Source organism: Polyodon spathula, chromosome 9 (assembly GCF_017654505.1).
Source record: "Polyodon spathula isolate WHYD16114869_AA chromosome 9, ASM1765450v1, whole genome shotgun sequence".
Classification (NCBI taxonomy): domain Eukaryota; kingdom Metazoa; phylum Chordata; class Actinopteri; order Acipenseriformes; family Polyodontidae; genus Polyodon; species Polyodon spathula.
The window spans coordinates 24,306,038-24,319,274 of record NC_054542.1 but is presented as its reverse complement, the minus strand read 5'-3'; the positions used below and the strand labels follow the sequence as shown (position 1 = coordinate 24,319,274).

Genomic DNA, 13,237 nt, shown 5'->3' with positions numbered 1-13,237 from the left:
CCAGATTTGTGGAGTGTTTGGGATATTGTTGTCAAATGCAGTCTTGGCCATAAAAGCCTGTAGCTCTTGCAAAGCTGCCACTGGCCTCTTGGTAGCCTCTCTGATCAGTCTCCTTCTTGCTCAGGCATCCAGTTTGAAGGGACGGCCTGATCTAGGCAGGGTCTTGGTGGTGCCATACATCTTCTACCTCTTAATAATCACACTGACCATGCCCCAAGGGATATCCAACAACTCTGTCCTGGTGTTCTTTTAATAGTGCTTTGGTGCTCATGGTTGAGTCTTTGCTTTGCACAACCCAGGAACCTATAGGAACTGCTAATTTTATCCTGAAATCAGGTGAATCCCCACAATTTAACACAGGTGGAGGCCACTTAACTTGGTGTGTGATTTTGGCAATTGGTTACACCTGAGCTAATTTAGGATTGCTATTACAAGGGGGGTGGACACTTATCCAACCAAGCTATTTCAGTTTTTATTTTTAATTAATTTTCTACAAATTTGTAGAATATTTTTTTCACTTGGACGTTGTGGGGTAGGATGTGTAGACAAATGAAAAAAAACTCTATTTTAATGCATTTTAATTCCAGGCTATAAGGCAACAAAAGGTGAACATTTTGAAAGGGGGTATAAACTTTCTATAAAATGTTTTCGTCATGAAGATTAGAATGTTCTTTAATTTTGTATTAGCTGGAATATTACAGTAAGCAAATCTCTCTGGAGTAAAATATGCCATGCTCATATTCGTTGATATAAACTCTTAAGCCTTGTTCTTATTAACCTGTAAGCTGTGTTCCAACCCGTGGGACTGAGCAGCAGCCCAGCAGCAACAGAAGCAGGAGAAACAAATTGTATGCATTAAACTGGAAATTTCATACAGGTACTTGGGGGAATTGCACTGAATTAAAATCATTGTAATTTCAGCAGGGGGAAACCACTGAGATCCATCTTGTTCCCTTGGTGGTGATGGAAAACATCAGCAGCAATGCAGTCAAGTGAATTCTTACCAGTATACAAATACAAAGAAAACAATTATAATAGAATAATCTATCGTGTGTTAAGATTCCAATAATGTTCCTATGTCAGCTATGCCCAATCCTAAAGTAACAGCCAATATGGATTTCTGAATTATTTGTGAACATCTTTTTCCTATTTGCATTGCAGTGGCACATACTTACAACTTTTTCATTTCCAATATAAAACCTTGTTCCAAAGAGGGCATTTAACTTCTGTAACATATGGAACAAAACCTCATGACAAATGTCCATGCATACGTTTATAGCCAAATATATAGCCTTTAGAAGACTTTCATCCACACCATGTAGAGCACCTTCTTATAAACACCCAATGGTATTCATGGTATATGTGACCCACACTCACTCTATCTGAAGTAGATTATTAAAGCAAATGTGCTTTGATTAAATATATCTGTTCTGGAGATACAGACTTAATTTATCCAACCAATCAGTGACTAGAACTCATGAATAAGATCACTGTGACCCAAACCTTACTGAATTCATGAAAGCTTAAAGTAAACAAAAACAAAATTAGCCTGACTCACGAAACTTCAATTTATATTGCAATTTATAAAAGTCCTAGTCAGTGGTGGCCAAAATAAATGAGGCAAAAAACATCAGAGGCTAGGGGTCCCCCTAAGCCCCCAGCAGCAGAATAATCTTATCATTGTATTCTGCTGACAACACTTTTCATATTTTCTCAATATTTTACCCTAATTCGGCTGTTAAACTAGCTGTTTATAAGATTGGATCGCCAACCTTATAAACTGGTAGAAAATACCTTTTGGGGGATGTGATGAGGAGAGAAGGAATTTGCCGACCAGGAAGAGCGCAAGGTAAGGTTGGTGGTACTCTTTCACAGAGACGGCCCGACACGATGATAGGATGGAACAAGACATACTGAATTATTAAAAAGCCAATTAAATATTATTATTTATTTATTTATTTATTTATTTTAAATGTGGGGGAACTGCACTGGTGCAAAACTTTAATCTGATCCAGTATCTTTGAACCATTTAAGAATGAGTTTCTAGTTTTTTTTTGTTTGTTTTTTTAAAAAGCCAAAATGTAAAAGCCGAACCAATAAAATAAGTCTTGGTGTCTCAACTTAGCCTCTAGTGGACATTAATCAGCATCACACCAGTACAACTAAGTGAAGGACCGCTGTCCAGATGGCTTTCTGAGACAGTGCCTTCCAGATCCACTGTCGCTCACCTTTTATTGGCAGCAATTTCATTTCTCACTCCAAGTGCACTTCTGCAAGACCAGCCCACCACCCGGAAGGAATTCATTACAGGACATTAGACAGTCTGCATTTAAATTAATTTCTTTGACACCAAAAAAAAAATAAAAAATTGCCAAAATGAAATCTGTACTTTTTTTGCCATGTTCTACAAGCAAGACTTTCCCACTGAACCAGAAGCTCTGCTATACACAGCACATATTTGTATTGTGAAAGCTGCAAATTTTATGAAACCAGACTTCATAAACAATTTTTTTTATTTTTTGTGAAGTTAAATGAATTCACTTAAAATGCACCTGCCTGTTATAATGCTTGGTTAAAATTCAAAACTCACACCATAGTTCCCAACCACTCCTGGCAGCAAGCCCATGCTGAATTCCACAACATCCAGACAAGTCGGTCTTTATTTTATTTTGATACAGCATTAGGCATCTCACATGACATTTCCAAATAAGGCATTGTAATCTAGGCCTACCCTGATTGCTAGTAATGACCTAACTGTAAAGGAATTATAACAATATGAATAACAGCAAAACTGGGCTGAGAATAGCCCTTTCCTAGAAATACCATCTAACAGAGTGAAATCATTTGCATTCGACTGACTGACGGTACACGCTGAAGACTCACAGTACAGTCAGTCACACACACACACACACACACACACACGTTCATTTATGACGACTTTGTATTGAGTCATTGTGAACAGGCTGGCTGTAGGGTGACGTCAGGCCAGAAAGGAGTATATAGAGACAAGCAGTACTGGCAGGTGAAAACTGAGACGCTGCAACACTCTGTTTATTGAAAAATAAAAGGTTTAAACAAAAAAACAGCACACAGCACTTTGGGCCAAAATAAATAGACAAACAGACAAACAAACACGATGAGTCAAAGCAACCTATATTTACTTTTTCTTTCGTTTAGTTTTTAATTCTCTTCTCTCCACACCCATTCTCCACTCACCAAACACACAACCCTGAGTGAGTGAAACGGGATTCAATTACTAATTAATCATTCACTTGAATCCCAGCATGTGAACTAATGTGTGCAACCCCATGCTCACACACTATTAAATACTTTAAATGCACATGAAGTGATTGTGCAATCCCTGTGCCTAAATACAACTATATGTTTTAAATCACTCGTGCTACACAGACCCGTGCACCAATATCTATACACCAACATTATCACATCATACGCAACATATAACATGAAATACACCCTGGGGCTGAGCACACCTTCCCCTTTGTGCACAGAACACATGGCCTCAACGGCCACGTCCCCCATTAAAATCCCAGAAATCTTGCTGAAAGTCCCTGGCCAAGAACAGGGACTTCAAGGGGTTCATGGGCGGCAATGTTGCCAGTAGCCAGGCTTAACCACTGGTAGCGGAAATGCTGCCGGTGGTAATGCTGTCAGCAGACGTGCTGACAGCAGGGTGGCACATTCCAGCAGTGGAAAGGCTGCTTCCACCCTTGACGGTGGAGGCGAGAACAGTAGCCCGTCTCCCTCTGGCAGTGGAGGCAGAGTCAGCTCCTGCTGCTCTCCCTCTGGTGGTGGAGGTGTTGGAGACAGAGGCAGCTCCTGCTCCTCTCCCTCTGGCAGTGGAGGCAGAGGCAGCTACAGCTGCTCCGCTCCTGGTGGTGGAAGCCAAACCAGCAGGCATTCTCCCTCTGCTGGTTGAGGCGGGAACAGTAGGCACCTTTCCTCCGCTGCTGGAGACCTTGGTTCTGGACCTGTGGGCCTCCCCTTCCTGGGCTGCGGCCTCATCGGCTCCCCCCTTCTAGGCGCTGGATGCACGGGCTCCCCCCTTCTGGGCGCTGGATGCATGGGCTCCCCCCTTCTGTACATACTTTGTGGGGACTTTTTTTGCCCTGTAAGAACTACACACTGAGAAATGTACCCTGTAGGGACAACTCTCTATTTGGTAGAGAGGGCAATTCACTCTCCATACCACGCATGTTTAATTATTAACTGGTGGGAGGTTGCTAATAAAATAGTATTATTTATTTCAAAAAATACAGAACAGGGTTTATAGAGGCTATAGGGATTCTAAGCATTTAAAAAGTTATTTTAGAAACAATTGAATCAAAGTACAGACTCATCTTTGTTGTAAAAAAAACATCTTGTATTCAATCTTAATAATGAACAAGTGATGTTTCTGTATTGCACTAAGCCATAGTAAATGCAGCAAACACATGGTGCAATGGTTAGCATGCATGCCTTTGTCTTGGCAGGCTCTGGGCTCAATCCCCCACCTGGAGCTGAGTCAGTCCAGACACAAGTCTAGTGGTATGAGCCCACTCGCCCATGATTTCCACAGAGAATCACTGGATTTGGAGGGGGTTTATAAAGTAAGGAATGCCGCCTCCCATAAATGACCTTGGAATAGTAATTAAACCAGTGCACTGCAACTGAAATAGTCAGGGAGAAGCAGTAAGTAACTTGAGGTCTGGGGGTCCCACTGTTAGCTCTGTGGGAACTTTATATAAAATGAAAATGATACTTAATAACATATTTTTAATGATGCGCCCTTGGCTATTCTTTAATAAAACCTCACAATTCTCCACAAAGAGTGCATGATTGAAAGATTATGTCGGCAGGGAAAGGTAATATTAATATGACAAAAAAGACTAATGTTATCAACTTTGAGCAAAACTTGCGGTAGAAAATCTGCAGGATAATTAGTTCTGTAAAACACAGCCAGTGATAGAGTGCACTAGGCTGTTTTGTATAAGTCAAAAATATTTTTGTTATTGTTGTTTTTTATGATGTTCATTAAAGTGATTCTAGTGACCAAAAGAGTTCCATAAATGGTACCTGTTCTTAAGTGAAACACATGTTTTTTACTGTAAAACATATAACTTCTACTAAACTAGGTTAAAACAATCTCTGTTTTTTTAACCTAAAAAAGGATATTGCTCTACAAAGTGCAAAGAAGAGCGACCAGAATTATTCCGGGTTTAAAAGGCAGACAGACTAAAATAATTGGATCTATTCAGTCTTGAACAAAGACGATTACACGACGATCTGATTCAAGCATTCAAAATCCTAAAGGTATTGACAAAGTCAACCCAGGGACTTTTTTGACATGAAAAAAAAACAAGGACCAGGGGTCACAAATGGAGATTAGATAAAGGGGCATTCAGAACAGAAAATAGGAGGCACTTTTTTTACACAGAGAATTGTAGGAATCTGGAACCAACTCCCCCAGTAATGTTGTTGAAGCTGACACCCTGGGATCCTTCAAGAAGCTGCTTAATGAAATTCTGGGATCAATAAGCTACTAGCAACCAAGATGGGCTGAATGGCCTCCTCTCGTTTGTAAACTTTCTTATGTTCTTACCCCTTAAACTGATTCTTTTTATTAACCAACCATCTTTATCCTCTGTTGCCTGACATCCTTTCAACCGGTAACATGACACGGAAGACACTAAGGTGACCTAGGAAGTGCAAGTGTGAAATATTTCCTGAAAGCAAGGTATGGAAACTGAGCACTTTCTTTAACCAATGCAAAACCAACTATCATGTTTTAAATTAGAGGGCGAACTACCTCTATACCGCAAACTCATTTCTCTGATGAGCTATGCCGATTCAAACCCAGGCCTCCAAGATGAAGTGCTAAATCCAAGTTGAAATGCAAAGTGTATTGTACCACCTTACCCCATGTCTAGGGACTTAAACACCTTGTTAATGACCCAGAAAGACCCCTGCCAGCTCCAGAGGCAGCCTGCACTGACAGGTTTGTCTTCTGAGGTCTGCTATGAAGCAGTTGTAAGCATCTGCGTCTTAGGAAGGCAAGAGGAGCCCATTTCTGTCGGGGACAACATACTGGAATGTATTTTAAGTATTAACATTAAGAAGACATGCCACTGCCTTCCAAACAGTCGAGTGTCTTAATACAACTTTCCCTTTGGATTCCTTTTCCCCACTAGGGGGCACTGCTGTCTGCTCAATGTCATGGTAATGAATCCAAACCCTGTACTGTAGTTTACTCCTTGAGTATGTTTTTAGTTTATTTTTCTATCTTTTTTATTTTATAAGGACAGCTATGACTGGTGCATTTATCAGAATTGTTTTTGTCTGCATTTTTTAATGAGATTATTTATGATACTAAAACACTTCCACAGGGAGCAGGGAAATTACATTACGACCACAACCTGCAAAAAGTCAAATCAGCATTGACCTCACCTATTATCTTATAGAGGTCACTAGTATTATGATGAGGTCTAGTAAGTCTCACGACACATTTCCTCCATTTTTATGATGACATTGCATTGTACCATAAAATATAAATATAAATATATAAATATAAAAATAATCGGTATATAAAAAATAACTTCTAGTCATGCATTTTAGATTAGATTGTAGCTAACAAAATAATTCCATAAATTATATCTGTTACTATCCGAAACACATGGATCACTCATTTACTAACCTGCTTTCAGTCAGCGACTGACACGCTTTCAGTCAGTAACACGCTTTGACCCAGAACAAGTGCAAGTGGAATACATTTTCTGAGAGTAAGGTGTGGAAACTGAGAACTTCTACACTACAGTAACAGCTATGTTAACATTATAACTGGTCTCAAGACCCGAATGCAATGAAAATTATAATACACCCTAGTGCAAATTTATAACATTTCAAACCAGTTCTCAACACATCCAGAATATTCTCATAGACCTGCCAAATCTTTCGAATAAGTTGAATAATTCAGATATCAACGTGAAAAGACAAATAACTAACCAGTGCTTGTGGTTAAGCATCTGGATACTTCAGTAAATCTACTGCATTTCTTAAGGCTACATTTACAGTCCTAGCGAGAGGGGAATATGACAGTTGCCATCTATTGGCAAGTCAGGGAGACTGCATGCAATACAAGTTATCTGCCTGAACAGGCCGACCAGACTCAGGATCCTCATTTAGGATTAAATATGTTTAAAACTTTACAAATTGGAAGTATTTGTAACCAATCAAAAAAGCCATCATGATAAGTCCTCCATTACTTTTTATAAAATGCTGCCAGATGTACAGTATGTGTGTATAATGCAGTGTGTACAGCTTTACATTTTTATGGAATATCATGAAGAGATACTGAATATAAAAGTAGTTTGTACACTTTCTAATGTGTAAACAAACATTGACAAATATACTTGACCTGAATATTTTGGACAACCCTTAAATGTTAACATCTAAACACTTGGCTAACATTTAAAAGTATACAACTCTAAACTACCTCTGCTAGGTATACAACTAAGGATCACACTGTCTAGACATCAGCAACCGGGTTGCCTATGGAGGGCAAATTGCAGAACCAAATAAAAGTGTGATTATTTAGTCAGTTCAAGAAATGGGAAACGCAAACCGACCGCTCAAAGACAGATCCCTGTGATACAAGGTATTTCAGCAAGCAACTTACATATCATCAGGGCAGCCGCTTGGCCTCTCCAGCCTGCCTCCAGTCCTGACAAAGTGTAAGACCTCCAGGTTGGTGCGGGCAGGGTATGGCTGCTGCCCCAGAGTCATGATCTCCCAGATCAGGATGCCAAAAGACCTGCGGAGAGTGTAAGAGCAGAGGAAGAAACTTGGATGAGTTCACCTTTGAGAAGGTTCCGGAAGCACATTTTTTAATTAGGATGGTAATTCCCTCTCAGGATGCGCGTGAAAAGAAAAAAGAAAAGAAAACAGGCTACATTTTTAAACAAGCATATTACCATGATAGCAATTTGTGATAGCAATGATAGCAATATCTTTTGACGGCTCTCTGGCTGCCAATACAGAATCAGCCTTTGCATTTTGGGAAATTAAATTTGTGCTGAAAACGAGTCGCTTGATTGCAATGCATTTGGGAATGTTTAGTGGGAGCCAAGGTTTTTGCATGTGATCAGGTGTGAATTCAGATGAAAAAAAAGTCACCACTTAATTTATTGTAATATGCAAAGGTAAGGTCCCCCATCATTTGAGAAAGGCATTAATGGCCAAAAAGGTTTCATGAGGAACATCAAAATCAGAGAATCTCAAGTTAACAAGGAGACAGGTGCTGTTCTTGAAAACAGAAAGGAATAAAGTTAAAAAGTCACACGTTTGGATTTCCAGTTTCTTTAATTCTTTTACCCCACAGTGACGTGTGTATGGACTATAGGCCTACAGTATGTCTTACCGCACATCGACATGGGTTATTGCTACTTAACTAATTGTCACTTGTTTTTTCTTATTTATTAATACTCTTTAACAATATTTTTCATAAAAAATAAATTGCTGTAGAATTTGGACAATTCTTTGCAGAACATACATTGTTTTCTCTTTGCAGATTTTATTACATTTCACTGCAAATATCCATAGGGATTAATTAGGAAGCTCAGCTATAAAGGCTCCCTTGAGTCCCATAAGACACTTCCAGATTGATCCTGCTGCAAAATGAGCCAACAACCAGACAGGTCTCTTTCATACTTAAACAGAAAGGTACACATTGAATAATTTTGAGGAATTGTGCAAACATTTGTGGTAGTTTTGTAATGCGGACTAATGTGTTCTGGGGATTGAAGTTATATTGAAGACATTTTAGTATGGCAAGTCTTGCCTGCCTCGTTTAAACAGCTCATCTAACTGCCCCCATGTTCAGCCTTGAAGTCTTTTCTGAAGCCATTTTTGCTGGAATAGTCAGTTAAGAATGACAAATAAGGATAAGAGTTCAATCAACAATAAAGAACCATACATAACACACTTAATAGGATATTAAACAGACAAGAAATACAATATTAGGAAAAGGTAGATGATACAGTTAATACAATATCTAAGATATATGTGCTTGTTTAGTTTGTAATGTAATTAAGGTAAGCTAGAACACAAAACCAAGGTCTCTTGGCTCCTAGTCCACTCAAGAGTAGGAAATGTAGGACTGCTGAAATGTGGCCTGCATTAAACTTCAAAGAATCCTTAAAAAACGAAGTATGAACTATACCTGATGACTACAATTGCCCCACAACGTGAAGAAGAAGGAGATGGTAATTTTAACTGACAGACAAAAAGAGGGTAAGAACAGAGAACAGGAAAAGGCACACAATTATTTCCAGCCATTTTCAATATGTCAACAGGGTGGGTAATTTGTCTTTACAGGTGAATTTAAGCAACTTAAATGTCGGATTTGGACAAGCAATTTCCTAAATATATATATATATATATATATATATATATATATATATATATATATATATATATATATATATATATATATATATGATCGCTATCAAGACAGAAGTCAACCAATCACCATTAAGGATTCCAGTACAAACAGTTCAGAATTACACTACATCTTATATTGTGTACAGGTGTCATCCCATTGATAAGACACATTAAAAAAGTAGTCCCGTGGTACAATTTTCATTTTTGTGATCTTAGAATAAGTTATACGTGTCAAGTGTGTCACCTATTACTGTGTAAAATATTATAAGCCCGAACTGCACCGGATACCACTTCTTATACAATTGGAAACACCATACACACAATATATTCATTTATACAATAAGAGACACCCTAAATACAATCAATTAACATATACGTTAAGGCAGAAGAAAACAGTAAACAGCATGTTATCAGATAAATATATAACCCATAACATATCACATGCTGTATGATGAAACTGATCAAGCACAACCTATAATACTATCAATTTCATTATAAGATTATACCAAACTACTGTCCTGTTATTTAACTCCTCTGTTTTAACCCAATTAATTACATCTGCTTTTGAAACTGAAATGATATACAGCATGACACAATAGCCAAAATTAACAATCATTAATTTCCAGTGACAGACTCATGAAAACATTGGGACTGTACAGAACCAGGATTATTCAGAATGCAGAAACAGAGCACACACTTCTTAACCACACTGAGCTGGAAGTTTGCTTGTTTAAAAATGGAACATCCAGACAAAGCTATAACCGTTGCTTTACTGAAGTATAGAAAATCCAAACAGTCTATGCAAAGGACGGCCAAGTCTCTTTGGAAGGGATACAATGTAAGCACCTGCATTTGTCATGCTCTCAATAATCATAACCGAGTGGTGAATGTTTACACTGGAGCATGGATGATGGAGCACACTGTGTTGAATCATGTCTCTTCCACTTTCATGAAACCCATTTAACTATATGTTTACGACACATACGTTGCATGTAATTGTAGCAAACGAAATAGTTTCATAAACTGTCTCTCATGCGTGTCTATTCATTTCATAGGTCTCAAATGTGTAGTTTTGAAAGAAACACATGTTATATTACATGTATTATTGTAAAACATGGTATCTGGTAGCACATGTGTTTCTGCACATTTGAGACATTTGCAGCGAATGGAAGTTATTAGGTATTATTTTGACAGCTACGTTTCCATTAATCGTTATTGGCCATGGCAAACGAACCCGCAAAACATAGAGGAGTAAGACATGAGCCTTATAATTCCCTGTTTAAGTGGCTCTGAGAGTATAATGGTTAGGATGCTAGCACGGATACAAGGTTCTCAAAATATACAGTAAATCCCACTTGCATGTGTCACTTGCATGCAGGTACAGGCTCCAACACAACACAAACAAACTGAGCGCCAAGGTGGAAATTTGTAAAAGTCCAAAATAAAACAAAACAGACAAACCAGACTGGCTTGGGTGACCTCGCAATTCTGAAGCTCAGCTGCTGTATAAGGGGTTACAGCTAATATAATGATTCCATTAAGCTGACTGGTCGTGCACTTCTGTTGGATATGTGGGTTTCACGTGCAGTTTTGAAATAAAAGCATATTATAGCAATTGTGTACTTTCATAGTATAACAGACTACCTGAAAGTAAGGCATGCAAACTGAGTCTTCGTGAACCTATGATGGTACCAGATGATTTTTCAGAACGAAAATATCAATTTACTCTTACATGTGCTTCTTTCAGACCTGCAAAGGCAAGAACTACATAGTGAAAGGAAGAAAGGTTTATGGAATTATTTTACAAGCTAGAGCCCCTTTAAAGTGTAGAATTTTAGAGCCTGAGCAGATTGTATCATTGCCAATTTAAAGAATAAGTAGCAGGGCTCCAAAAAATATGGTGTTACACGTCCCCACGTGTTGCTACAACTGTTTAAATAATGTACCTGTAATTTTTGTTAACATCCTTACAATTTTTTACACTTACAATGTTAAAGTCTGTTTCAAAGCTCTTTTCAAAAAGGCTACTCTAGTTCACTGCTAGTGTAAGGATTATTGCCCACATTGTCAAACAGGTAACACAGCAATAGCAATCCATGATGTGGGACGAAACAGAACCCTTATGTTTTTTTGTTTTGTATTTTTAATTGCACTTCCTGCAGTGATTTAAAGGACAGATCATAAATCCCCTTTTAAAAAAGCTCTGGTCCCGCAGGTACCAAGGAAACCTTGAAATATTAAATATTTCATTTAAATGAACCCAAACGAACACTATAAATATTAGCTGACAGCATCATCACTGGTTGATGAAGCGCAACTGCAAAAAAGGATGAAAACATTCCGTTTGAATCTGGACTCTTTCTGATAAAAACCGGTGGGATACGTAACATGCTGTTTTATCCTGTTGTTATATGGTGTCGGAGTGCTTTGCTGTTTTATAAGATAGGTGTTTAGACACAGTTCCATAAGTGTCCAGCATTGTCAAACGCATGGCTGGTATTAGTATTTTAGGATTAATACCTTGTTTCCATGGACAGTCGACTCGAGTGGGCTCGAACTGGCCTGAATTCTCCCACAACTCAAGTTGCTGGACAACTGGAGTTGGTGAAAAAGGTGACGTTTCTATGCTTTTCCGAGTTACCTGACTTATCAGTGAGTTGGGCTGGAAATGCTACAAATTTTCCCCAGAAATAATTGTGAGTTAAAGGTCAAGAAGTGAATTCTCCGCATACGCTATTACAGTCAAATTGTCAACGATTTAAAAGATAAATCCATCCAGATATTATTTCACTTTTGTTTTTACACAGTACACATACAGTGCCTATAGGAAGTATTCACCCCCCTTGGATGTTTTCGATTTTTTGTGTTACAACCTGAAATCTTGATGCATTTAAATGGAATTTTGATTTACACAACCTACTCAACACTTTCAATGGGTGAAAAAAATGGGGCCGGGGTGAAAAAACAAATCAATTAAAAATAAAAACCTGAAAAGTCTTCATTAGATAAGTATTCACCCCCTTTGCTATGACACTCCTAAATAAGCCTAGGTGCAACCAATTGCCTTCAGAATTCACACAGTAAGTTAAATGGAGTCCATCTGTGTGCAATAAAAGTGGTTCACATAATTTCAGATTAAATACACCTGCCTCTGTAAGGTCCCACAGTTGGGTAGTGCATTCAAAGCAAAGATATTACCATGAAGACCAAGGAACTTTCAAAACAACTCAAGGATAAAGTTGTGGAAAAGGCACAGATCAGGGGAGAGGTATAAAAAGATTTCAAAGGCATGGAATATCCCTTGAAGCACAGTCAAGTCAATCATTAAGAAATGGAAGGTATATGGCATCACCCAGAATCTGCCGTCCTCCCAAACTGAGCAGCCAGGTAAGAAGGGCATTGGTCAGAGAAGCCACCAAGAGGCCAATGGCAACTCTGAAAGACCTACAGCGTTCCTTGGCTGAGATGGGAGAAACTATCCATGTGTCAAAAATAGCTGAGGTACTCCAAAAATCTGGCCTGTATGGAACAGTAGCAAGAAGGAAGCCATTTCTGAAAAAAGCCCAAGTAAAATCTCGCTTGGAATTTGCAAAAAAGCATATGGGAGACTCTGAAAAGATGTGGCAAAAGATTCTGTGGTCCGATGAAACAAAAATTTAACTATTTGGCCTAAATGCAAAGCGTTATGTCTGGCGCAAACCTAACACAGCACATCATCCAGGTAACACCATCCCTACTGTGAAGACTTGTTAGAAAGTCTGCAACAAAATGTTTGATTGTTATTGTCGATATGTTGTACAAC

The 13,237-nt window shown here is 38.5% G+C and overlaps 1 protein-coding gene across 1 annotated transcript in view; it reads right to left on the bottom strand.

Annotated features, from left to right (window-relative positions):
* The window catches only part of LOC121321060 (proto-oncogene tyrosine-protein kinase ROS-like), an 89,947-nt gene that overhangs the window by 26,667 nt on the left and 50,043 nt on the right, over positions 1-13,237 (bottom strand). The window contains exon 39 of the mRNA XM_041259971.1: positions 7,673-7,807. Coding sequence (XP_041115905.1) covers positions 7,673-7,807 — 135 coding nt within the window. The remainder of the gene's footprint in view (positions 1-7,672; positions 7,808-13,237) is intronic.